General features: G+C 49.7%; 1 protein-coding gene and 1 non-coding gene across 3 annotated transcripts; both read right to left on the bottom strand.

Moving 5' to 3' along the window:
• Window positions 1-178: 178 nt before the first annotated feature.
• On the bottom strand, window positions 179-26,326 carry FAN1 (FANCD2 and FANCI associated nuclease 1). Of its 2 annotated transcripts, none has more exons than XM_074354124.1 (14): window positions 26,195-26,326; window positions 24,127-25,536; window positions 22,271-22,411; window positions 20,023-20,224; window positions 17,050-17,283; window positions 13,037-13,168; window positions 11,593-11,701; window positions 10,747-10,866; window positions 8,493-8,657; window positions 7,865-8,012; window positions 4,558-4,661; window positions 3,823-4,017; window positions 3,201-3,329; window positions 179-433 (listed from the first exon to the last, which is right to left on the bottom strand). In XM_074354124.1, exons 2-14 carry the CDS (start codon window positions 25,382-25,384, stop codon window positions 296-298), a joined length of 3,075 nt encoding a protein of 1,024 aa, XP_074210225.1. In that variant the 5' UTR covers window positions 25,385-25,536; window positions 26,195-26,326; the 3' UTR covers window positions 179-295. The 2 variants fall into 2 exon arrangements, with proteins under 2 accessions (XP_074210225.1, XP_074210226.1); XM_074354125.1 differs by having other exon boundaries at window positions 26,206-26,290.
• LOC123612861 (small nucleolar RNA SNORA79) lies at window positions 25,759-25,907 on the bottom strand. Its single transcript, XR_006720129.1, has one exon. It is a non-coding gene; the product is annotated as a small nucleolar RNA SNORA79 (small nucleolar RNA).
• Window positions 26,327-27,743: the final 1,417 nt, after the last annotated feature.

A 27,743-nucleotide genomic window follows, 5' to 3' on the forward strand; every position in this document is an offset into this window, starting at 1 on the left:
GCTGTGAATCATCTTGTTTTGGGGGGTGGTTTTCTAGCTTTCCTGTAAATATAATAATATACATGCATCCATCTCCTAAAAGTGGCCACCAAGGCTTTGACCTTTTCAAAAGTTCATTACCTGGAATGAGTATTCAAGCCAATACCAAGTTTTGTGGCATACGGACACTGCACAGTGATGCGTCAGTAAACTACCAGGTTTATTACGACAACAAACTTAGCATTGAGTGAAATGTAGTAACGCTTCTGAAGATCTCAGGTCCGTGTGCAAGCAGACAGCCCCAAGCCCACGGCTCTCAGTCAGGGCCCCTGCTCTTCGCTCCAACTGCAACCACGTGGCAGACCTCCACGTCGGCCCCCAGCTTCCGCAGCTCGTCCAGCCAGATCATCTGCTTCTGCGACAGACGGTCGTTGGGGCCTTTGACTTCCACCAGCTGGGAGGTGAGTTTTAAAGTTAGTAGCATCTTACTGAGACGGAAGAGCCATGCATAGAAGCTGCAGGAGTTTTCACTGCCCACTGTTTAAGAGGCTCACACTACTGCACAGCTGTGCTGATACACACAGAACAACTACAGACATACATGAAATTCATAGAAACCTTCATGTTCTGCAGAAACTAGACAGTTCTTCCCAGAGAATTAGTAAATTGATTCTTAATACAGCAGCTGAAAGATAGTTTTAAAGCATGCGGTGGATTATTACTCTCCTGCTGAAAACCCTTCAATTACTTTCTGTTGCATCTGCAATTAAATCCAGACAACTTGCCGTGACCTACAAACCTGCACCACCCGGCCCCTGCCAGCCACGCCAAAGCCGCCTCAGTTCCTGAGACAGACGACTTCCGCCCAGCCGGAAGGGCCTCCCCTCTGCCTGGGACGTCTCTCCCTGCATCCCATGTCTGATGACTCGTCCTTCAATGTCAGCTTAAATTCACCTCTAGGTGGGCCCCTTCCTGTGCACTTCTGTCAGGGTGTTTATCATAAGACAGAACCGCTCGTTACATATCAGCTCCAGAAAAGCAGGGGACTGTCAGTTCTGTCCACTGCAGATTACTGAGATTCAAACATACCAATAGAAACTCTCCAAAATGAAGTACAGAACAAAATATTTAATAAATGAACATTTCAGCAGCCTAATAGGAGCTTAGAGTCCCCAAAGAGAAGAGAAAAACATTTGAAGAAATAATGGCCAAAAAACTTTCAAATTTGATGGAAACTATAAACCCAAAGATCCAAGAAGCTCAATGAACGCCAAGCACAGAACCATAAAGAACACTACACTGAGAAACGTCATAATTCAGCTGCATAATCAGTGGGAAAAGGAGCATCTTCAAAGCAGCCAGAATTTTTAAAAGCCAGAGAGGAAAGACTGCAGATTTCTCATTGGAAACAATGCCAGCTGGACAACAGTGGACCAGTATCTTCAGGTACTGGGGGAAAATGTCAACAATTCTTTGTCCAGAGGAAGTATCTTTCAAAGACAGACTTAAAAGTCTTACAATATAGGGGAGAATGTATACCTCAAGTGGTAGAGCACATGCTTAGCATGCACGAGGTCCTGGGTTCAGTCCCCAGTACCTTCTTTAAAAATAAATAAACCTAGTTACTCCCCCAAGATAAAAAATAATTAAGGAATACAATAATAAATAAAGTATTTTTTTAAGCCTTACAATATATAAAACCTAAATAATTCATTACTAGCAGACTTCCATTTCAAGAACTGTTAAAGGAAGTTCTTCAATCAGGAAGAGAATGACAATACATGGAACTCTAGATCTATGTAAAGGAATAACAAATGTCACTCTTTGTATTGACATGAGTAAATATATAGACCCATTAGTCAACTGCAGAAAGCAAATATAATTGTGTTGCAGAGTTGATAACAGTCAAGGTATAATGTACACACAGCACGAAGTCTGGGAGAGGAGACATAAAAATGCACTGTTGTAAGGTTCTCTGTGTTACACATGTACTAGCACAACATCACTTAAAGGTGGGTGAGATACACACTGTAAACACCAATGCAACCGCTTGAAACATAGCAAAGAGTTACAGCTAACAAGCCAACAAAGGGACAAAACGCAGTCTTTAAAAAAAAAAGGCAGAGAAAATAAGAGCTGAGATAAATAAACAACCATCAAGGTGGTAGGTTTGAAACCAGACATGGATACCATCACATTACATGTAAATGTTCCAAATACCCAATTAAGAGGCAAAGGTGTCAATTAGATTAAAAAGTAAGACTCAGATATATGCTGCCTACGAGAGTGTAACTCACACATTAATATAAAGACAAAAGAAGTTAAAAAGTAAAAAAAAAAAAGAAAAAGTATTACATTAACACTAACCAACCAAAAGTGGAGTGGCTATAAATTAGTATCAGTCGATTTCAGAGCAAAGAACATCCCCAGGAATAAAGGAAGGTCATTTCATAATGAGATCGAGTTCGATTCATCAAGGAGACATGACAATCCTGAAAGTCTATACACTGAATAAGAAGCTTCCCAGTGGATGAAGAAAATGCTGACAGAACCGCAGAGAGAAAGACTCAAATCCACAACCGCAGAGACATCCTGTGACACCAGAAGCCTGACCACTGGAGAACAGATCAGCTGGACTCTGTCCAAATGTAAAACTTCCACTCTTCAGAAGATACTAGTTAGACAGTGAGATGGCAAGTCACAGACTGGATGAGACAGATGTGATAAAGAACTGGTACTCAGAACTCAGTCACACGGGAACCGCCAGCCTGCGCCGGGCAGAGGGTGAGACCAGGGTGAGGCGGGTGCGAGCCGGCCTGCAGCGCCAGGGGGTGCTCACTCGGGGAGAACACAGCCCCCGACCATCCTGGCCCCTGGCGTTCACGCCCCAAGGGAGCCCCTCCCTCTGAGTGGGGCTGGACCCAGGGCCTCAATGTAACAGCAGACACAGCAGAGGTGACGGCCGTGCCTCTGAGGCCGGGGCTGAGGGGCTGACTTCTGTGGGGCTCACACCCCGCTCCGCTCCCTCACCTGCCCTGGTAAGACCAGCCACCTGGCGGAGCGGCCCACAAGCCAGCACTCAGCCCAGGGCCCTGGCCCTCCGTCCAGGGGCTCTCAAGTTCAGTCTTGCCAACAACCATGCAAGAAATGCCTAGACCGTGGCCTCTGATTAAGTTCATCATAAAACTACACAGGTGACTTTCCATTCCAGCTCAACTGACCTTACAGCAGTGACTCCGGGAGTTCCACACCACCAGGTCGGGCAGGCCCCCTCGGCAGTGTCGCAAGTCTGTGGCGAGTCGCCGGCACACGCCGCTGAGGACGGGGCCCCCCAGGCAGGAAACCAGGTCCTGAACACAAGACACAGGGACAGTCAGCCACTCCATCCTTCCCAGGATCAGAGACGACGAGACCGGCGCATCAGTCAACAGAAACAGAGGCTGGGGCCCCGGGGTGGTTCGTCTGCCGCTGCGGGGACTCCGGAGCTGCCAGCTTGGGGCTGCCAGTCTCCCCGTGCTGCTGCCCAGTCAGGAAGCTCCCAGGGGCAGCCGAGGAAGAGGGAATTTGGAGGAAACAGGATGGGATGGTGCTGACCACAGAGCCACCAGTCACACAGACAGGGACGGCGTCCTCCCTCCGGGGACCACAGGTCAGGAGAAGGGAAGCCACCAAATACATGGGGCAGGTTTGTGCCTGTTTACTGATCCCGTCAGTGACGGAGGCACGCGGGCTGGGAGACCAGACACATGCACACACATGCCCCCGTGTCCATGCACGTGTGCACGCAGGTGTGTGCATGAGGAGCTACTACTTTCTGACCGAATTCAGCCTGCACAGTTTCACCTGGGCTTGCTGAAGAGAAGCGAAGCGGTCCCAGCTGACAACGGAAGCCGCCCTGCCCTCCTGGGCCTGCCACGCAGCCGCCACCCAGGCCCGCAGGCTCTCAGCCGGGGCGCTGTGAATCTGCTGCAGCCTGGCCTCGAAGGCTGGCGCCCTGCTCGCGAAGAAACCGTCGGTGCACAGGTCCAGGGGGCCCGCCTGTGCGAGGGAGAACGAGCTGTCACCCCGGGGCCTGGAGGGGCCCGTCCGGGGCAGTCAGAACACTCAAGACCCACCCGATTTAGAAACTGGCCAACCTGATTAAGTAGATGCATTCTTTTCTCACGAGATATGTACAAATTGCAGAAGTCATCTAACACAAAAGCACTGATTATACTGGTTTTTCAGAGTAGTAGCCTGCAGAAAGAGCTTTTAGTTTACTTGGAAGTCCCAGCAGGGACACATGAGATGGATGTGGGGGCGCCAGGCCCTGACAGGTGGGCGCTGAAGAACTTACACTAGACATTTCAGATGGGACAACTGCAGTAAAACAGGCTTGAAGTTTAAAACTTAACATACATTTAAAATTCTATGAATCAGATTTTGAAATTAAAAGCTACTCTTATGGGAATTGGCACCACGATCTCTAAGACTGTGACAAGGGGCAGGTTTCTGACGCCGCAGACACGGGGCACGCAGGTGGGTGTGAGCCACTCAAGTGCAGGAGCCGCTGGTGGCCTGGAAACGTGGCTTGCTGACCTGGTAGGCGTTTCTGAAGACGTCTGGTACCCCATCCATGAAGATGACGTCCCACAGGAGGAGGCCGTACAGCGTGCTGAAGGTGGACCCCTCCCCGTGGATCCCTGAGACGGTCACACACACAGAAGGAAAATCAACTGTTAGTTTTTTAACAACCACCACCGTGTCCCACTGCCTACTTAATGTGAAGAAAGTAACAGGAATATTTTAGACTCAAGTGCAAACGGTGTTTTCGTGCCGTCCCCAGCTCGTTGCTTTTACATTATACGCTTATACGCAGAAGCCTTATGTAAGGGCGCAGATCTTAGTAAGCATGGAAAAATTCAAATGCACGTTTCAGAGCCACAGAGCAGCAGTTCTCAAACTAGTGGAAAAACCTAAGGAACGAGTTTAAAACTAAATAAAAAGAGATTGTCCCTCTGGCTTTGGGGGTTCAATTCAGAGGGTCTGGGTGGGGAGTCCCTTGAGGAGCTCTGATGCAGGGGCCCCTGGCCCCACTTGAAAAGGCTTCCGGGAAGGGGTACGACAGAGGAAGCCGAGCATCCGGGAGCCTGTGCCCTCTGACTGCCAGGTTGGTCCCTGTTCCCCTCATCCACCCAGCACTCCTCCACTTTGGACTGAACTCTGCACCACGTTTCTACACCTTGGGGTTTTAGAGACCGTCCACGTCAGGGACGACCTCGTTCAGACCCCCTCCCCACACCGCATCCAAACCACACCAACCAGGTGGTGACCTCAGACAGGCCCGTCTCAGACCCCAGGACACCTGAATGTCATGGCAGGGTCAAGAGGGGACACGGCACAGCACACAGACCTGCCACCCAGAGCCTGTCCTGCTCAGCCTTTCTCCCCGCCTGACCCCACAGCCCCTAAGCAGGCTGGCGGGGGCGCTCCTCTGGCTTCTGGTCACAGGTCAGGTGCAGCACAGGACGAGGGATAGAGCCAGGTACCAGTCCCGCGTCCCAGCACAGCTGAGACAGCCGGAGCCACGGGCAGGAGCCGCGTGCAGGGCCCAGTCCCCTGGGCTGTCCCCCAGCTGAGGCTGCACTGTGCTGTCGCCCCACCCACATCCATTGGCTCCGCCCCACATCCCTGCTCCCTATCTCTGTGACTCAAAGGAACAGCAGGACCTACTCAGGCCTCGTCCCCTGCAGAGCCACTAGTCACAGGGACAGCGACGGTGTCCTCCCTCCAGGGAGGGAGGGCACTGGAATCCCAGGGGTGGCCTGGCCAAGGTGACGCTGGGACAGGACCTGCCGTCTGCTTTCTGACCGGGAGCATGTCCAGTCAGGGACACTGGACGTGAGCATCCCCAGACCTAAGCGGTCTAGTGAGCATCGTGTTGTGGGGTCGAATCATGTTGCAGGAGACCCTTCTGAGTAACTGAGAAACCAACTCCCCTGAGGGGCCTGAGGCCACCCCTCACCCACCCTCCCCCAGACCAAAGGCCGACAGCAGGGTCCCGCTGTGCCCGGGCAGCCACTGTAATAAAGAAACATACACCTTATATAAAAAATTCACATTCCGGAATTGTCCGCCCGTCTCTCGAGCTCAAGGCTAAACTGAAGCATTTCACTGTGCTCGGCTCCCAGCCCGTCTGCCACCTACCAAGGGGACAGGGCACCAACTACCCACGTGGGCCTGAGCCTTCACTCCCCGATTTTGTTTCTAACCTTCGGGGTCTGTGGCATCTCTGTCTCTGCTGGCACTTGCATCTCCCCCAGAGCATCTCCCTCCCGTGTAAGGGACAGAGGCATCCCGCAGATTCACCTGAACCTTTACTTGAATACTCAGCAGACAGACACCCGTCCTGCAGTGGCATTTTGTGATCCTCACTTATCTGAGTGGGCACACTACACGCCAGTGAAATCATGTCCTGATTTTCATGTATGTGACAAGATCTGAGTGACCTTCAACCTAGAGACCCCTCAGCACAGACACAGGGAATCCTGTCTGGACGCAAGGACAGAATGGAGGGGCCCTCGGAAGTGACCATGGGAGCCAATGTCCGGGTTGGCTTCCAACATCTGGGGGACAGGGCAGTGCACAGGGGAGGCACTGGCACGGCCACCGGCTCCCTCCAGGTGTGGCTCCGGGACGGCGCCCCAGGTGGTGGGAGGGGAGCTGGAGGTTGCTCCCGCCACTAAGAGGGGATACAGGGGACAAAGGCTCTGGGAGGAAGCAAGGACATAGGATTTGGGGTCCAAGCTCCTCACAGCTGGCATGTGCAGCCCCTCCTGGACCAGGGACGTTGATTAAGTTCTCTGAGGTTCCAAGCGTGTCTGACAGCTATGGCCGGTCTCTGACCACTTCACCTTTACCCCGAAGTAGCAGGGACCCCGAGTGCCTTCACTGGCCCTCCTCCCAGTCCACAGCTGCTGATGAGAGGCTCCCAATTCTCGGAACTGGGCAGGATTAATCCCCACTCAGGCTCTACGTGTTTCAGAAAATGGCCTTGGAATGAAACCTACAGCGTCTGAAACAGAGAGGCTGCCAAGCAGCCCAGAAAGAGGGCCGGGGGCACCCGTCCAGTCCCTCTGCGTGCCTGCCCAATGCACAGAAAGATCTCGCCAGCGGCTCAAGGAACCAAGTCCCCCTCAACCCCAGAGCTGCAGCCCTCACATGCGCACACCTGCACACAGGCACACACGCTCCTCTCCTGACAATAAAAAGAAACCAAGTGCAACAGGCAGAGGGCAGCCTGGCTCAGTAGTAACAAGTGACATCTCTCTCAGGGGTTCACATCCAGCAGAGGAGCCACCGTTTACTATGAGGTCCCAGGTCCCAAAAGACCTGCCGCAAAGACAGGCGGAGCAGGAGGGGCGAGGGGGCCGCCACCCGGTTCTTGGGGAGGAAGATGCAGACAGCTCCGACCCTGACTGATTCTCCTCCCACGCGTGGGATGGAGAGCTCACTCCACAAGGAACTCAAATCACTGGTCCTTCAACACCTGCCCTGCCCCGGTGCCACATCACCCCGGGACCTGGTCCCCTTCCAGAGACAGCCAGGCCCGGCTCCCACCTTCTCTAACGGGCTGGGTTATCCGGCAGCATCTCGTCCTCCGCCCTTTCCTGCCCTCCCTCCTGGCCTAACATGAGCTCCCTGAGAGCAAACCCGGCCTTGCTGGGTCCCAGTATCCCTCCCAGGCATCAGGCTGGGCGGCGGGCGCAGGGAGGGAGGCAGGCAGCAGGGCTCTTTTTCACACCCTCCCAGGCCAGCAGCATCTCCCGCAGGGACAGGGCAGGGCCTCGGCACCACCCCTGCAGACAACCACCACACGATGACCGGGCTACGGGGACTGCCTTACCTTGGTCGAAGCCGCAGCATCTGTAATGGGCCAGTGCCAGCTCTTCCACGGAGCACAGCACCGCAGCGGGGGCGGCCCCCCCGGCCTCCATCACGAAAATGGACTTGCCCATCCCGTGCTGCGGGCACAGCCGGCCTGTGATGGTCACCTGGACGGTAGCCAGAGAATGTCCATCAGCCTCTCTTCAGCTTCAGCCCCTGCAAACCCCGCCCTGGTGTCCTGGGGACACACTGTCCTACGCCCCCCCACACGGCCACCCATTCATAGCAGAGCGCAGGGCCGTGTGACCCACATTCTGGTGCCGGTGAGGATGCAGGTAGGTCACTTGCCCGGCTCAGAGCTGCTCTCCAGGGTCCTGACCGAGCAGATGGGCCTGGCAAAGACCATGAGCTGCTGACTCAGAAGTTTAGAGTCACCACCCTGCTCCGGAGGGAACCACCCCCAGCCAGCCTGCCCCCCAGGCAGGAGATGCGGGTGTGAGAACAGGTCACCGTAGGTCCCCATGCACGACAGGCGGGAGTGGCTCCCACGTCTATGAGAAAGTGGGCACTCAAACCTGTACTTAGGCTGCTTCCACTCAGGAAAACCCTGCGAACGCATCTGAAGGGCCCGGAGAGCATCGACTTACGTGCCTGACGTCCTCCACGGTCATCTCTGGAAGCTGACGGAGGAGATGCCTGTACTTCTGGCAGCTCGGGGACTCCCGCAGGCGCGCGGCTCTCTGACACAGTGACAGACGGTGTCCCGTTCTCACGTCCGGGTCCGCCAGCCCTTCCGCGATGCACCTGATAGCCTGGTAGAGAGCACAGTCCCCATCAGGCTCCCTTCATTTCATGTGACAGGAAACCCTGCTGTTAATTAACTATTCATCTTGCTAATTAGCAATGGGCTGAGCCGCACTCCAGAGATGAGGACGTCTCTGTGGGTCTCATGCTGGCACTTTTCATGCAGAGACAAGCACAGAGCCGACTGCAAAGGTCTGCAGCACAGGCGGCCGAGCTCCCAACACTGACTTCTGCTCATGCACGTGGATGTGGCCGACCCCAGCTGCCCCACCTGCAGAACACGGGGGTAGTCGGGGATGCCTGGGACAGGGAGACGGGGGAGAGACCCGGCACGGGGTCCCCAGGGGCCACTTGGGGACTCGGGATGCAGAGGGTGAGCGTCTGCAGGGCACGGTCCAGGCTCCCACCACCTCCCAGTCCCAGGTGAGTCTCACGTGCAGGCAGGAACCACGGAGTTGTTCCGGACGCCTCACTTACAGGGAGAAGGATCTTAGGTTTGAAGGGGTTATGTGTTTTCTAAGGTTACTCAAAGTTGGACAAATAAACAAAATACTGAAAACCACAATGAGATACGACTTCACACCGCCTAGGATGACGGCAGTCAGAAAAACGGAAAACAACACATGCTGGCAAGGATCAGGGAGAAACTGGAACCCTAGTGCACAGCTGGCAGCAACGTAAAAATGGTTCAAATACTGGGAAAGACAGTTTGGCAGTTCCTCAAAAAGTGGAATCTCAGAAACAGAGGGCAGGGTTTTGACTGTGTGGGGGCAGGGAGGGTGCCCCTAACCCCTGAGTTGTGCAGTGGTCACCTACATAACCAACGCCACTGAACTCTACGCCCAGAGATAGTTAAAATGGCAAGTTTGATTTGTTATATATACACTTCCTACAATAAAAAAATAAAGAGTTAAAAAAAACTCTGAAAATCAGTAAGGATCAGGCCATCGGGAGTGGCGCGGTCAAGAGGACGGGGGCAGAGGGAACGAGCCCCTGCCGGCGGTGCTGTGAGCCCCGCGGGGGCTGGGCCAGCGCAGCGAGCGATGGCCCCAGGCAGCTGTGCCTGGCAGGCCTGAGCCTCTGCTGGTGGGAGCTCTCCCTGGAGAGAAGGAAGGGAAGGGTCAGGAGATGACAAAGATGATGAGCGTGGCCAGGAAGGTCTTTGGGAAAAGGTTACAAGGAACTAGGATTTTCCATCAGTCTCAAAAATCCCCGCTGGGAGCGAACGCGCCTGTAAGCAGATCTGCGAACGAGGGGGACATCTATAAATTCTTCGGAACCTTGACTTCAACGGAGGAAACGGGCAGCATGAACACACCCTCTCTGCACGTGGGTGAGGGGCCCCCACGGGACGGAGGCTCCACGCCTGCCTCCGGGAGAGAAAACAGCCCTCACTGGTTGGAGACCTCCAGGGAACAAGGCACCTTTCAGTTTAGGGCAGTGAAAAGAGCGTGTCACCTTCCACACCCATGGTCAGTTTTTCCGCCACTACATCACCCTGATTCACTGAATGCGCCACTGAGAAAAACAAAGCTCCCAGAGACACAGTGCCCTCTGTGCAGCACCAACACCAGGCTGGCAGGGAGCTGCTGGACCGTGGGTGGCTGCACAAAGAGCCCCTGTGGCCTCCTTGGAGGGGCCCGCCTAGCTTGGCCCCCCAGATCCCTGCATGGAGAACCCCGGGCCAGGAGGAGAGTTTCCCAGTGGGAAAGAGCATCCTTCATCCACCTTTGCACCAGGAGGCCCTGAGCAATGAGGGAACGAGTCCACCACTTCCAAAGAGGAAGCGCCTTCCCTGGAAGTGCCTGCCTGGAGGCGGAGACGTCTGGGGCTCCAGCTCCCTTAACTGCTAGAACCTTCACTCCCGAGTCCCCACCTGTCCGCCAACCACGGGGCGAGGAGGCGGGAGCCTCCTGCCCTGCTGGAACGCTGGTGTTCGCACCCTGCTGTGTCTTCTGGGGTTGGGAAGACATGGACAAAGCAGAATGTCTAAAAACCAACATTCTAATCACATTGAGGTTTTTAAGGTATTAACAGTTTGCTGTATTTTTTAAATTTATGCAAAACTGAGACAAGGCAGATCTCGCTGCTGAGTACCGGCTCCGGGCGCTTCAGGTGCTGGTGTAAGTTGAGAGCCAGTCGGTCCCACCACCGGCCTCTGCTGTCGGGACAGTACACCCTCTGGGACAAGAGGTTTTCAAGTTCCTGGACGGCTTCCTGTTGCAACAACAACAAAGGAAGTTCATTAGACTCCTGCACGCCAAGAACTGTAATTACATAGAGTAGTCAGTAAAACCAGGGAAGCACATTTACGAAGCATTCCTTTCCATTTTAATGAGGCCATGGCCCAGGACAGACAGGCGGGGCCCTGGGAGGTCCCTCTACAGTGGCCCGAGCTCCCTGAGGTGCCCTGGGGTCTCCCAGGCCAGCTGGAGATCTGTGAACACCGCACGGCCGTCTCTGCAAAGCAGGTGAGCGGTGCAGGCCGCGCAGGGGCTGGTCCTGGGCAGGAGCCCACATGCTCCTGGGCACCCCACTGGGCCCAGGGCCAACGCCTAGAGGAACCGGGGAGGGAGCAGGACAGTAATGGGGGGTCTTCATCCAAACACGCCACCATAACAGGGAGACTTTCCAGCCTGGCTCTGCACACAAACTGGTCACGCTTTTACTTTCATCTTCTGTGGTTCAGAAAAATGCACAGACCCTCCTATACACACGTGGAAGTTCACACAGTCCCCAAAGCCAATCTCATGGATCCCCTTGGGGGTTCAGGTCCTGGACCCCTCTGTCTATCTCCCGGGCAATGCGGCAGGCGGGACAGCAGGTCCTCATTGCGCTGCAGCACGCTGACCGGACACGCAGGAAAGCGAGGGCCAGGCTGGCCCCTCCTCAGCTGGTCTCCAATCCATCAGGAACAGCCGGGGGCGTGGCCTGTGGGCTCACCTGGTACCTGTGAAGTCTCTGCAGAATTTCCACAGTTCGGGACAAAATCCTGGTATAAACCCAGCCAACTGTGAAACATCGGAGAAAGAGCGGTAAACGCTCGTGGTACCTGAAACAAAGGTGGACACCAGCAGTTCAGGGATTTGGTGTATGTGTCGTAAGACAATCGTGAGACGTGACAGAGTGGACTGAATTCCTCCCTTTTAAGAAGACACATTCAAAATGCTGCCTGTTGTGGACAATTTCCTCACCTCAAATCTACATTCTTACAGCCTCCTGCCACTTCCGTGGTCACCCAGACAGGGGTGGGAACCGAGAAGTCGGCAAACACCAGCCTTCGGGCCACACGCAGCCCTGCAACCTGATCTTATATGAACTAAAGCAATTCCCACACTTCTAAATGGTTAAAATAGTCAAAAGGAGAAAAACAGTCTGTGGCACATGAGAGCTACATGAAACTCACATCTCTGTGTCCACAAATTCACGTGCACTGGAACAGAGCCCCGCCCACTGGCTCGGGGAGGGAGGGGGGCTGGGGGCCACGGCTGCTTCCACATCAGGATGAGTGGACGGACAGACGGACAGCCAAGCTGACCCGCAGGCCCTTCAAGGAAGGAGTCCACCAACCTCTGTCCTGTAGTAACCTAACTTCCTGGCTGTGGGTTCTTTTTTTCCTTCATGAGGAAAATCACCACTTGTTTCAACCACTTGTTTTGCCATTTGGTCTAAGAAACGTTAACAAATTTATCTAAAAGATCTTAAGAAAATCCCCCAATGTGCACGCACGTCATGGGCAGTAAGTCTACCCTGGTTATCTCATTTCTAGAAAGGCCTTTAAGTAAATGGCTCAAGTTTGTCTGAATTACACCCAAGCAAAATATGGACAAAATATTCAGTTATTTTCTCTCACCAGTAAAGGCTGTTTTCCTGGCTATGGCTTTTAAGTCCATATTCCTTCTATGCAGACTTTTGTCTTAAATTTTTTTTGGAGATATTTAATACTACTCATTTTTCTCATCACTATGTAACAAGAAAGGGAAAACTTTCTTACCCATACAGAATAAGTTGAACCTTTATTAAACCAAAAAAATGTGCCGTGTACTTGCACTTTTGCAGTAAACGTTCAATTCTGTTTCCTTTTTCAGAAGAACACCCGCTTGAATTTCCACTGGATGGACACACCCAGCACCCTCCCTGCTGCTGGGTCCCCCCGTGTAAATTCACTGACCACGGGGAGGTACATAAAAGTCACTCCAGACCTTCAGACCCCCTGCCATCACACACGGCACCTGGGCTCCATGGGAAGCAGGCAGGAAGTTCAACTCCACTCGCTGGTTGGACCACAGAACAAAAGGCACATGATCTTCCCTGAGAAAACCACCCAAAGTGGTCAGAACAGCTCAGTCAATCAGGAAATTGGACGTGGATGTGAGAACAGCCTCACCTCAGGGAAGGATGGTTCTTCAGTCGGTCCCAGTCCTGCTGTGCAACCTGGGAGAGCTTCCTGGCCTCCTCCCAGGCCCCGCGGGCCATGGCAGCGGCGATGTCACTCAGCGCGTGCACAGCTGTGGCATACCTGCGGGAGAGCACGCGCCCCGTTTCCCATGTGGACCGGCGCGGACATGGAGAGTTCCACATCCTCCCCATCACACCCAATTCTGAAGGGCAAAAGCGTGCTTTGGGAGACACGAGGGTCAAATTCTATCTGAGAAATCATTGGAAGAATTCATCCAGGCCACTTGACCAGACAGAAAGACATTCACCACATCCTACGACATAATGAATGGAACACGGGCCAGCTCTTCCTTTCTGACTTCAGGTACCCATTCCTTCATTCTTTCAGCAGTTTGACAGCAAGAATGTCACCAGATGACTGACTTCAGAACTACACAAATGTAGATCTGGTGCTTTAATCACTCAGTCAGAGGGAGCCAGAGGGATGCTGCCCAGGCTGAGAGGATTATGTGGGATTTTCAAAAATAACTTCAGGGACACTCTTGGGGAGACGGCAGTGCTGAAACATTACGAAACCGCTTAACTGAAGAAAGACTATTTCTCACTACCTCTTTAGACGCCAAGAACAAAGACCTCTGCCCAGTGATTCGATCACACTTCGAGCACACAGTCCTTGTGTTCTGGACTCACACTTAGAAGAAAAAGCACAGAACCAATACCACTAAATAAGAGGAAAACAAGCTGCCTCTACACGCGAAAACCTGCTCGTGGAGGCTTCGATCTAGGTCTCGCAACAGGTGACTGGATGAGTCTAAGGTGGATAAGAAGAGAGAACTCCATAGGGAGAGGCTCCTGGAGGCCAGCCGGGCCCACTGGAGCCCCCCAACCCAGCCCCACCACCATCAGGAGCATTGGCACAACCCCCCCACCGGCACCCGGCCTTGCAGCCCGAACCCAGCCCCCCGTCAGGAGCCCGTGGAGACCAGCGCCATCCCTGTCACGCCTCATCTTCCCAAGACCTCCGTCTCCAGCAGTACAGTCACCAACCCCCCCAACGCTAACTGGAACCACCAAGCCAGGAGCAGCGTCCCTTCCACACCCCAACCTCTGGCCCCTGTCCCCAGCCTTCTTTCAACCTGGCTGAGAACACGGCCCCCCTGCTGCCCGCTCGGTGGGGATGGCTCTTCTCACTCTAGGAGAGACAGATGGAGTCTTCCTTCCTTCCCATGGCTGCTTCCAGACCACCCTGCCCTCCCTGAAAGCCCCCACCCCTCAGAAGCCCAAGCCTCCTCTGTGCAGGCTTCTGGTGGTCCCTGCCTTGTTCTCCATGATGACAGCGTCCACGAGGGTGAGAAGCAAGTGGTTCCCCCACCTCTTCATGGATGACCATGTGCCTGGGCCATGCAGACCTTCTGTCCCCAATGGACTGCATCCCCCTCAAGACCCTGCCTTCAAGCATCTTGTCCACTGATCACCCCTGCCAATATGTCCAGCTTGCTCACTGCAGGCTGCAACTCCCCCTTCACTAGGACCCTGACCTGGGGGCCAGCCTCACCACGCCCACTGCCCCAACTACGAGCATCTCCCGGCCTGTGGGCCCACAGACCCCACCCAGGGCAAGCAGTCCCCGCTCCTCGGCGAACACACACTAGCCATCAGTCCCACCCTGGACCCAGCTCCCTGAATCGTGCTGAAGCAGGAAGATGATGGGACAGGCTGACTACATACACTTGAACTCGAGACCAGATTCAAATGAGCACTTGCCCCCATACTTGGGACCAGCCCCGAGGGGCTGGGACCCAAACCTCCCAGGTTAAGTCAGCCTTCCTGCAGCTTCTCCTGCTGCCCCCGCCCCTTAGTCCATGGGATGCCCTTGTAGCATGTGCAACAGACCACTCACCTGCATAAACCCCTCCAATGGCTCCCCACCCACTCTCAAAGCATCACTCAGTAAGCTCACTAGGGCCCTGAGGCCGAGTGTCCCCGACCCGCATTCCTGTCCACCTCCCCCTTCACTGTTGCCCCCAGGGCTCTCCCAATCCCTCCAGCTGGCAGCCCTGTCCTGCCCCCAGGCCTGCGCATGCACCCCCACAGAGCCTGGACACGGGCACCTAGACCTCTGTGGGACCAGCACCTCATTCTCAGGCCTCAGCCCAAACGTCGCCTCTCCAGGGACCCTCGGCTTCAACCTCCACAGTAGAACTTCTCCAGCCTGCCCATGGTTACCAGATGATTGTGTACTTGCTAGCTCCCCAGTAAGACATACTCCCAGGGTGGCAAAGACCCTCTGTTCCTGCTGCAACTCCACCACCCAGGCAGGTACTCGACACTTAATCCCTGTGCACTGAACACATGAGAGAACAGAAAAGAAAGGACAAATGAGTCAAGTACCCAGGCGGCCAGAAATGTTTCTTGGGGCAGGTATCATGTCACGGGTGTTGGAGAACTACCCTTCCTGAAGGCAGTCAAACCCAGTTTCATTTACATGTTAAGGCCCTTTGCACAACAAAAGGAGTTTTAGTTATTTTTAATACTCACAGGATGTATATACTTTCTAAAAAGAATGAGTGATGGTTGACTTTTCTCTCACTAGCCTCCCCCCTTTTGAACTTGTCAACCTGGTTCTGTCAGTCGTAGAACTAAGAAGTCACCTCTGTAGACACATGGTAATGGTGACGACTGTAACACTGACTAAGATGTGCAACGCGGTCCCCCTGGGCCCGGCTCTCAGCGTGTCTGTGGGGCTATAATATTATTCCCTCCATTTTACAGACGAGGAAACTGGGGCACAGAGGGTTTCACGGTTCATTAGTACAGATACTGGAACTTGGCTTCAGAGTTCTAACAACAGAGAACAGCGTAAAGTCACTAAAAACAAGAAGGAAAAAGGACATGAGACAACAGAAGACAGAGTGAAGAGGAAATAGTAGAAGATTTGATGAAAAAAGTTATTCCAATTGAACACAAATAAAGAAACTGAACTTTCTGAGAACTAAGGCCAAATGGGCTAAAATCAGTGTATCCTGACCGTGCTTAGATTCAGTAATTTCAATAACTTAACTTTTTAAAGCACACACTATACAGCACTTAAACAAGTTTCCTAAAATCAAATGTCAGAACCAATTTCAGTTGAATTTGAGTAATAAACCTTAAAGAATCAAAGTGACATTTTAGGAAATTCAAATTTTTCTTATGAAAGATTTCTTTTAGGAAATCCAAGTATTTTTTTCCTGTAAAACCTATTCCATTTTTTCCTTTTCTTTTTTCTTTTTTTTTTTTACCAAAACCGACTTTGGACAGTCAAACCAAACATTCGCTAAATCCATGCACCCAAAGAGATGAGCGACAATTTCTAGTATCGTGTGCAGGATTCCAGAACATACTACACAAGTTAATAAGTAGCTTTATTTGAAGTGTTATTACTAGAAACACATGCACCTTCAGATGTGTTCATACCAACAGCATACAGGGCAGGTTTGTCCAAATGTCTGTATTTAAAAAACGTTTCCTGCCAAAGCTATTTGGAAACATAAACCAGGGGAAAATTCTGTAGCTCTAACTCAAAACTCATTTGTTTTGGCAAACTTAAGCTAAGCACATGTCTCCATGTTCCTTAGCGTCTTGGAAACGTATACAAGTGAGGCAGAAAAGCAACAAAAACCAAAAACTTCAAATGTTATTTTGGCTGTGAACTCACGTTTCTATGGGAGATGGCAAAAAATAATAGTAAAACCTTCTACGTGAATTAACAATACACACCCTCTTCAGCATTTATCGTCTGTAGACTTTTTAATGATGGCCATTCTGATTGGTGTCAGGGGATTCCTCAATGAAGTTTTGATTTGCATTTTCTCTGATAATTAGCAATACTGAGCATTTTCTCATGTGCCTACTGGCCATTTGTATGTCTTCGCTGGGGAACTGCTTGTTTAGGTCTTCTGCCTGACTATACTTCAACTAACAAAAATACACAAATTTTCTACTGAGCAAACAGGATCTTACCTGATGAGATCATCTCGATCTTGGAAGATTCGGGTTTTCCGATTGATGGTGTACCTGGGAAACTCCACTCGGCCGAGACTGACCAGCAGCACCGTGGACAGCTCTCCCTGACCCCCACAGGCGGCGTCCTCATCCTCCACTGTGTCAGTGGGCGAGAACAGCAGCAGGACCCGGGAGAACACCGCCCTGGGGCCTTTGCAGACTCTCAGGGCCCGTCCCGCCAGGTCTTTAGCTCTGAAAAACACACCATGTGGAAATAACTGTCTGGTTTCTAAGCATTTGGAGAACAGCTTTTACAAAACATTTAAAGCTACGTGGCATTCATTACTCTATATGCCTGAAGGAAATCTATCACTCTGGCTGTGTGATGTTGAGGCATTTCTTGACCTCTCTGGGCTCAGAGCCCAACCAGAAACCCGGTGAGGAGTAAATGGAATTACATCTGCAAACGATCTCACACATTGCTGCCTCAATGAAAGAGCAGGACAGGGCTTAACCTGGTCCTGAACATGTGAAATACCAGGGAAACACATAAAAGCGTTACCTATTTGTCACTAGCAACGCTCAATTCTTGACTTGAGTGACAGCTTAGATTAAATCATGTATGTTTATTTAAAATGTCATTACAAAAGGCTCTCGGTAAGGCAGCACGTTAAATCCAGGGCCCTCTGGCTCTACACCTTGGCCACCACATAGAGCAGGGTCTCCAGGCAGAGGCACCATAATTCTATCCTGGGGGCGGGGGCGGTGGGGGAGGTGCGGACCCCCCACGCACTGGAGGCTGCTCAGCTGCAGCCTGGCCTCTGCTCACGAGATGCCATAGCACCCACTCCCCATCCTGGTCATGACAATAAAAATACTTCCATGCGATGCTGGAGGTCCCCTGGAGGACAAAACCACATCAGCTGAGAACCACTGATGCAGTGGAAGAGCTCACACTTTCCTATCCTCCCAGGAGCTACTCAACCAAAAGTAGTGCTGCACCCCTGGGGATATAGAGATTCGTGCCACTGTCAGAGCCGTGAGGTCACAGGGTGGCAGTCCCCTCACACCACCGTGTGAGTGAGACCCATCACTCAACAGAAACCGATACAAAGCACCCCCTTGCTCCCCCTCCATGCAGAGCCCCAATGGTGTCCCAGTGGACCAGGACTCCAGGCTGCAGAAGGATGCCCTGAACATGGTAAAATGAACGGCTGCTACCTCCAAGGATTAAGAAAGTAAATAATGGGCCTCTTTCTGCTTCCTTGTGATCACAGCAGAGTAAGATAATCAGGTATCGCTCTCCTTTGGAGCCGTCAGAGACACTGAGACTCCACTACTGGGCCCCATGACTACATGAAGAAATAAAGCAAAATTTTAAAGGACACTGTCCATCCGCAGACAAACGGATAAAGAAGATGTGGTATATACAGACAACGGAAAAGTACGCAGCCATGGAGAATAAAGTCTTCCATGTGCAACAACGGGGATGGATCTAGAGATGATTATAGTTACTGAATTAAGTCAGAGAGAGTCAGATACTACATGTTACCACTTATTTGTGGAATCTAAAAACCAAAGCAAATGAATGTATATAACAAAGCAGAAATGAGTCGCAGATAAAGAAAACAAACTAGTGGTTACCAGCAGGGTGAGGGAAGTGGGGAAGGGCCAGTCAGGAGCATGGGATTAGAGCTACAAACTACTCTGTATAAACAGATAAGCAACGAGGATATACTGCACAGCACAGGGAAATACAGCCATTATTTTATAATAACTTTAAATGGAATATAATCTATAAAAGTACTGAACGATTGTGCTGTACACCTGAAACAAATATAAAATTGTTAATCAACTACACTTCAATATAAAAAAAATTTAAGGATAGTGATTTTAGTGCAACTAAATTATCCTTGGGGATCTCATTTTCCTCCAACTCCAAAGTCAGTGGTAAAAATGTTCATCTTTATTCTTTGTATCTCTGCTTATAGGCTACGTGCTTATACTGAGAGAGGGCTGCTAATCTAACGTGCCCTTACTTAAAATGTGACTTATACGATGACCATAAAGTACTTAAGAAATACAATTAGATAAAGAAACGGCTTAGAAGACACTTGATATGCCATGGGGATGAGGGTTTTATAATCCTGAGTCAATTAATTATAATTATATAATTTATTTAAATATTTTTAATGTACAGTGTATATTTTCTAAGGTGTTGGCAGTGACGTTTTTCTTAGTGAGGTACGCCTTATTTATCCTTGTTTAATCAAAGGTCAGTATTTGAAGTGTCTTCCCCACAAGGATGGGCTCTTGGCACAGAACAGCTCAATGTTTTACACACACATGTATTACACAAAATAAACAGTGACATTGTTTTAAATTGTTTTCAAAAGCATTATCTCATTTCATCCTCAACAACTCCAGAAAGTAGGTTCCTAGACTAACATTGATATGGTTATATTTTACACATAACATGGGCAGAAGAAATAAATTCTAACAATTTTTACAATCTTCCCCAATCTGCAACAGCTGAAGAGTTTTAGAAGGACAAAGGAAACCACCCAGAGTTTCTGATAAATTTTTGTTTTAAACTTAAGAGAAACTACATATTAGTATTGACAGATTATGTTTCAATAAAAAGTTTACTAAAATAAAAATGTGACTGAATAGTTTATGCTTGAATACTGTAAGAACAGCAGTTAAAACTGCATTTTTCTTGAATAATACAATACCAGATGCGCCAATGGCCTAGTGCCTCTATTCTCCTGCCTCCTGACTTTTCTTGCTCCCAGAAATCAGGATGGTATTACAAGAACCAGGAATTATAAACCAAGAAAGAATTCAGTCTTTATAATTAAGGTTCTCTGCGTTCTCAATCTAACTGTGACTGAGAACGATTACAATATGAAAACATGTACCATCATTATAGTAAGTTCATACATGCTGTCAACATTTTAAATGTTTCTACGGTAACCAGAGCCACAAAACCTTTTTAAGATCACAGCACCGACGCCAGGCTGGTTCCTGCCCCAAGTGCAGACCGAACGCTGTCTGGCCAGTTTGAGAAAGGCGTCCACCAGCTGCTGCTTCTGCCCGCTGTGATTAGCCAGGTGGAAGGTCTTTGCCAGGGTTTTTAGTTCAGGGGCAGAAAGTAGCTCGAGCACTTCAGAGAGTTCTTGCAACTCAGATTCTGAAATATATATTTAAAAAAAAGTTAAAAGTAGTTTTAAAGAATCTGACTAATTTCTCACTTTATTTACTTTAAGAAAAAGCTTAGTTACATGCAAATAAAATGCAATGCTACTGTGATTTTTCTTTGCCAAGTCAACTGTTAAAAAATATGGCGCATAGATATCTCATAAAAGTTAAAAACAACAGAACTTCTCACTGACAAGTAAAGGAAGATCTGAATAAAATAAAGATCCCCGTGGAGAGCTGTCACGGTTTGGGCGTCCTCCTTAAAAGCTCACTACGAACCCCCGGCGGGACCTCTCCAAAGCTGGTCAGAGAGCTGGCTGCTCACTGGCTCCCACCTCTCTGCACAGGCCTCAGCTGGGGCCTGTCTGTGGGTCCACTCAGTCCGCATCCCCACTGAAGTCAGGCTACTGGGGGGTCCAGGCCACTTAGGGCAGGGCCAGCCTCCTTGTTCACAAGTACCTCCTGGGTGTCCACCACCTGCTGGGTACCACTGCAGCGCCTGCAGTGAACAACCACATCCCTGCCCCCAGGCAGTGCACTGCTCAGCATCACAGACGCCTGTCTGCTCGTGATAACTGCCACAGAGAAAAGCAAAGCTGGGGAGGCAAACTGGACTGGATGTGGCAGAGAGGTGGCAGCACCCAACTCAGAGCAGACACAGGTGACACGGAGCAGAGCTGGAAGAAATGAGGGGTGAGTTGAGGGGCAGCAGGCAAGAGGGTCTGAAACAGGGGGCACTCAGCAAGAACCCCCAGGAGAGCAGCGTGGCCACAGCAGAGGGAGAGGGACTGTCAAGCCCCCCATCCCTCCCCTCACAGGGCTGTGCAGACCATGAGAGGGACCTGGGCAGGACTGAGGGCAACAGAGGGCATCTGGTTTTGTTGTTTAAAGGTCATTTAAAGGGAAGGCAAGGCTCACCTGGTGTCAATCTGCATCTGATCTTCTGAGTCAGGTGGGGATGTGAGTTCCCAAGTGACCTGGTGGCACTGACGTGAGGAATCCTGGGTCCCACTGCCTGAACACTCACACCCACCAAGCCCCCAGGCCTCCCCACGACTGTCCTCATCTCCCAAGCCAGGCCCTCCAGTCACCCTAACTTCATCACAACTCTGCTGCACGGAAACCGGCTGGCTCTAGCTTGAGTCGCTTATTTCAGCCTAAGCTGTCAGCAGCTCGAACCTAGGACTCTCATCTTTCATCCTCTTTATGCCTACGTGTCCAGGACAATATTGTTCTCAATGCAGGTGGGTACGTAACAAATGGTACCGATGAGATGACCAAGGTTATCGCATAGTCACAGGGGCTGAAATCAATCACACAATTCTTGAGGCAATCCACCTTTGAATTATAAGAGCTGTATGTGTGTGCCTGTCAGGGTCCACAAAGATACTAGCTTCCAACAACCAGCTTTGTTCTGTCATAAAGACGAGGGGTCTGGGTGAGACGGTCAACGTCTTGCTGGAAGGGGAGCTGGGAGGGATGTTCCTTCCGTGGACCCAGCCACACATCTATCCCCAGGTGACCTTACGGGCCTACACCTGAGACTGTTCAGAAACCAGCAGGAGACAGAGGGTGGAGGGATAAACTGGGGGTTTGGGATTTGGAGATACAAACTACTATATATAAAAGAGATAAACAACAAGGATCTACTATATAGCACAGGGAACTATATTTAACATCTTCTAATAATCTATAATGAAAAAGAATATGAAAAGGAATATATATATATATAAAAAACTGAATCACTACGCTGTACACCAAAAATTAACACAACATTGTAAATTAACTATATGTCAGTTTAAAAAAAGAAAGAAAAACCAGCAGCAATCTTTCGTTATCCTGGGAGTCTTAATCCAGGTGAAGAATGGCTTCAACATAACAGGAATCATTTTAAAAACTCAATTTAAAAAAACACACACAATTACTATCTATCAGGCACCAATTGGGAGCTGACACCAGACTAATATCACCCTCATCATGCAGAAACTCAATTCTTCGAGTCATATTTTCATTTTCTATTCCCTTTGGCTGATCGTACCTGTCTGCAGGAAGCCTGCTTGCTGCAGTTCTTGGACCACAGGTGTTAAGTCGGGGGCAATCTCTTCATATTCCAATTTATTCATCTTAATCCAGCTGAATTTACGTTGAAACAGTCTTACATATAACTTCTGACCATTGGCTGCAATAAAGTTGAAAAAAACTGTGAAAAATATTCTATTTCTTCTCAAAAACAACATATAGTATCATTTGCTTTTTTCAGCTGAGGTGAGTAAAATAGACTTGAATAGAAATACACATACACTGACTCAACTGATCTTCCAAGAAAATCAATTTCTTCCTTTGGAAGACGTAATTTATTTCAAATACAAAATCTCCTGAGGATGTCTCCTTGTCCTGTGTGCCTGTCACCACAGGACAGGAGGAGGACCAGGATGGAAAGCCAGCCCTGCCCCTCTCCCAATTGTGCAAGCCTCTGGAACTTACTGAGACATCCTTTTCTCTTCTGTTACAAAAAAAAAGGGGTGTGGGGGACAGTAACACCATCTTCCCAAAGTTGGTAAAAAAAAAAAAAATTGGACAAGATAAGGTATTCAATGATTAATGGATAAAACATAAAAAAGTTCCAAAATTGGAATGATTATTGGCCATTTAAAAACTTCTAAAAAGGGAATCCTCCTACACTCTTGGTGGGAATGTAAATTGGTGCAGCCTCATTGGAGGACAGAATGGAGGTTCCTTAAAAAACTGGAGTTACCATATGATCCAGCAATCCCACTCCTGGGCTTATATCTGGAAGAGATTCTCATTTGAAAAGATACCTGCACCCCAATGTTCACAAGAGCACTATTTACAAAAGCCAAGACATGGAAGCAACCTAAATGTCCATTGACAGATGACTAGATAAAAAAGACGTGGTATATTTATACAATGGAATATTACTCAGCCATAAAAAGAATGAAATAATGCCATTTGCAGCAACATGGACCTAGAGATTATCATACTAAGTGAAGTCAAGTCAGAGAAAGATAAATATCATGTATCACTTATATGTGGAATCTAAAAAAAAAATACAAATGAACTTACTTACAAAACAGAAACAGGCTCACAGACACAGAAAACAAACTTATGGTTACCAAAGGGGAAAGGGAAGAAGGGTAAATTAGGAGTTTGGGATTTGCAGATACACACTACTATATATAAAATAGATAAACAGCAAGGTCCTACTGTGTAGCACAGGGAGCTACATTCAATATCGTGTAATAACCTATAATGCAAAAATATATGTATGTGTAAAAAATCACTATGCTGTACACCTGAAATTTACATGACATTGTAATTCAACTATACTTCAATTAAAAAGAAAATAAATAAAATAAAAGGTAGAGTCCAGGCAATTAAAATATTGTTGGAAGAAAAAACAGGCCCCAATGTACCTTGGTTTGTTTTTTCCTGTATTTTATCTTATTTTCATTGTTGAGGAAATGGCGTGCAAAAACAAGAAAACCACCTAATAAGCTTGATTATATGCTCCAAATGCAAAGTATGCTTTTCTAAGTCACACTGTTGCTTTTCTCCTCATCCGGGAAAAGCCGTTTTATAAGCATCAAAAAAAAAAAAAATAAGACAAATAGCTGCTTCCATGACAACCCAAGTACAGCCTGTAAGGGTGATACTGTGGGAGCAGACACCAGGCACAAAGTCTTGTCTATTTTACACACGTATCCTTCTCCAGCTGAACCCTGTAGTAGGCGCTGAGTCCCACGTGTACTCCCAGGGGACTCCCCAAACCACACTGACTCCTCGTGGTCCTTGGATGACAGCCCATCACCTCCCAGACCAAATCAGGACAGCAAGCAGGAAACCAAACCTTCCAAGCAAACATGCTCCAGATACCTGATAATTGGTAAAACTGAGTTACAATTCCTTTCTCCTGCTCATCAAAGAGCATTCTGTCATCTTCGTTCTCAAACACGGCATTCAGCACCACCAGGAAACTCCTAAGGTAGTAAGGGTGATTCGGTGGTGCTAGGCTTGTTACACCAGGAACATCCCAGACTGACCCCTGCTCCGAAGACATTCTGGGAGTGATTTCATTCTCTAAGCCACTGGCACGTTCCAGAGGACATTCTTGGCTGTGACTCCATTTCGAAGCATTGGTTGTAGGACTATGAGATTTTGCCTCCCAGTGTGACAGCTGTGTTTCAGCTTCTGAAAGGGCAGTCACTTTGACCTCTTCACAACTGCCTGCCTCACGTATTTCATCACTTTCACCAGCTACTCCTGCCAGATTCTCCTGCTTTGCAAGACTGTCTTCTGAAATAGACTGTAATTTACTTCCAAGAGTTAAATCCAGTGACAATAACCCGGGGGTGGTATCTGAGAAATCAGGGGTGAGTGTGGATATCCCACATTCCCGGGCAGCCTCTTGGCTTTCAGCATCCATTATTTCAGTATCTTCTACAGTACATTCGGGAGTCCTTGATTCCTTAAGAGAATCACTGGTAAACATGTTTTCCTTTTGAGAACTATTCTCCAGAAGTTGATCCTGGTCCTCCATCTCTGAACAGTTGTCAACCAGGCTCTTAACCGCTGTGGCTGAGGAACTCTGTGGACTCTGATTGGCAAATCGCTCATTCTCATCTAAAGACCTTTTAGCCTTCATGTATCTTCTGGACAATTTAGATGACAGGCTTCCCAGAGGGACGATTTTGACATTACGATCTCTTGTCTCATCTTGAGTTTTGCTCACCAAGTCTCTGTTACTTTTAAAGTAGGGGCTGGTCTGCTGTTTTGTGCCTGTTTTTGCTGAGTCACTTTGGCCAGGGGTTAAATTTATCTTAGATGGTGACAACTTCTCTGGCGTTACATCTTCTAAGGCAATATTGGTTAAATCTACCGTGGAAGCCTTTGAACTGAAGCCAGTGTGCCCTGGCTCACCTGCAGTGATGTCGTCATCGTCAGCACACATTTCATCCAGGTGCCGGTTCAAGTCATATCTTGGCACCATTTTACTACAAACCGGACAGGTGAGTTTCGCAGGCGGTACATTGTTAAAAAACGAAATAATCGAGTTAGATTCATTTTTTTTAGTTTTGCTGGTTGATAAACTTCTACGAGGTCTTTTTTTGGAGGATTTCCCTCCGGACATCATGAGTATTAGACAAGCTGGGTGTTTCGAAGGGTAAAGCACAGGATATCACTGGGGAAAGAGAGCGATGCTTGGCTTTTACTTCCGTGTCTTGAAATTAAAAAAAGCGGGACTCTATTGGACCTCATGTTATTCATTTAGTCGATCTCGTCTTCCTACAAAACACACGTGGATTAACAATATTTTTATGCATTCAACAACAGAGGGGAAAGGTCTAAAGCATGCAATGCCAGGATCTCTTGGGACAGAGGACCGAGGCCCTACCCCCAGCTCTGCATGCAACCTCAGTGCGTCCCTCAGCCATAACAGCGATGGGCCTCGTGGGGACAAGTTTTAAGGCCACTCTCTTCAAAGTCAGCCGTTTTATTTTTTTTTCCAATTGTTTGACTCTGCAAAAATCAGAAGGCACCAAAGGACAGCCAACCCATCCCTATGGTGCCCTGAGTGAAGACAAGTCAGCTTAGATATATGATGGACAAAAGTCTCACTGCCTAAGACTCCAAGCAGTGAGAGGATAAAGTCAGCCGTTTTAAAAAGGGAACACTGGACTATTTCAGGTCCTTATTGAAAACCACTGCATCAGTCAGCCTTTTCCCTCACAGGCCTGCACAAAGATGCGCCCTGAGTTCCGGGCATCGGTCCACGGGCTTGGAGCCCGCCGCAGCCCCGGCCTCCGAACCTGACGCTCGGGCTGAGCTCAGCCGGCTCTGCCAGCGGGGCCGCGTCCGCGCACCGGGACGCGCACCAGCCCGCCCGCCCTCCTCCTTCCGCAACTTCCCACCCCCTCTCCCCATCTCTCACTCCCCTCACTACCTCTCGCGCACCAGGCCCCGCCGCCTGCCCTGCTTCCCCGGCCCCGCGCGCGGGAGACCCGGGCCGGCCTCCCTGCACCTCCTACCGCCTCCGCGCGCCAGGCATTCCCAGCCGATCCCCGCGGCGCGGCTCGGCTCGCACAGGCTCGGCCAGCAGAGGCCCGAGTGATCGATCGCCCATTCCCTCCCGCCTGCCCTCGCGGGAGACTCCAGCACCTCAGGCCCTTCGCACGTGGAGAGGCGGGAGCTCCCTGGAGGTGGACAGGATGCGGGTCGGGGAGAATTGGGGTCCAGCAAGGCGGCCCTTGGGAGAGCACACAGGCGTGGACTCTACTTAGGAGAGAGAAGGACGACTCAGCGACTCTGGGCTTCCCCCAAGACACGCTGTTCGGTGACTGATGGCAGCAGATGCAGGTGACTTCAAGAGCAAAGAGGAAAGGGGGTGGGAAGGGATAAATTGGGAATTCGAGATTTGCAGATTCTAACCACTGTATATAAAACAGGTAAACAAGATTCTGTATAGCACAGGGAACTATATTAAATATCTTGTAGTAATCCTATGATGAAAAAGAATATGAAAAGGAATATATGTACATATATGTATGACTGAAACATTATGCTGTACACCAGAAATTGACACACATTGTAAACTGACTATACTTCAATAAAATTTTTTTTAAAAAAAGCAAAGGAATAATAAAATGTAGTCAGGTAATCATGGGGCCGTGAGTTTGGTTATTTCTTACTTTTGTTTCTAATGTAGTTTAATTGAGTTTTTGTAATAGAGTTTGTTTTATTTGTTTCAATAGTTTAATTTAATATAGCAAGGTTATGATTTTAAATAATGGCTATGTCTAACAAAAGAGAAATGACTGCCCTTGGGCACGGATACCAGCTGGTTCCAGCATCCCTGTGAGTGACCCAGATGGAAGTTTTCTCAGCACAAGGGCACCTGTCTGTGGTCCTTTACCACTGCCTGCAGGAGTGGCCAGTGTGGAGCCAGCTGGCGCTCTCTAAAGCCGCTGGAAAGCCATAAAGCCCCCATTTCAGGGCTTTCTGTGTGCCTTGAGCCAACTGGAACCCTTAACCTCCACTCCCCGCTACAGGACCCTCCGCATATCTGCCTTTCTGCAAGATAAAAACATCTTCCCTTGACGTGTGTTTACCCTAACAAAACTGTTCCCCAGGAATCTGCACATCCTGCCTATATCAGAGTTGTAAATCCCATTACTCAGAAAAGCCCCTGACAGATCTTACAACCAATCAGGTACCTGTGCACTAATTAATCATGCAGCCCCCTACCCTTTGTGTGTACACAGCCCCCTCCCCAAATAAAAGACCCTGCATGTTCCCCTCAGTGCTCACACAGGCACCTCTCATCTGTGTGGCCTGCTGTTGCCTGTAGCAGCGTATCTGTTAAACTTACCCTTTATTCTTAACTCCTCCTGGTCTTTGGTAAATTCTTTTACTGCCTACGCAGTGGCCTGCCATGTGTCCCCAAAAACAAGCCCTGTGTGATACTCCATAAATATGTCTCGAATGAATGCTTG

The sequence above is a fragment of the Camelus bactrianus genome, chromosome 27, assembly GCF_048773025.1.
Source record: "Camelus bactrianus isolate YW-2024 breed Bactrian camel chromosome 27, ASM4877302v1, whole genome shotgun sequence".
NCBI lineage: Eukaryota > Metazoa > Chordata > Mammalia > Artiodactyla > Camelidae > Camelus > Camelus bactrianus.

Excerpts from the sequence above, each read along its gene's own strand:
- FAN1 (XM_074354124.1), bottom strand. The coding sequence starts at position 25,384 with ATGATGTCCGGAGGGAAATCCTCCAAAAAAAGACCTCGTAGAAGTTTA. Across the intron at positions 10,867-11,592 it reads AGAGACTTCACAGGTACCAG|GAAGCCGTCCAGGAACTTGA; the intron begins GTGAGCCCACAG and ends TTGTTGCAACAG. Across the intron at positions 4,018-4,557 it reads TCTTCAGAAACGCCTACCAG|GCGGGCCCCCTGGACCTGTG; the intron begins GTCAGCAAGCCA and ends TCCCTCGCACAG.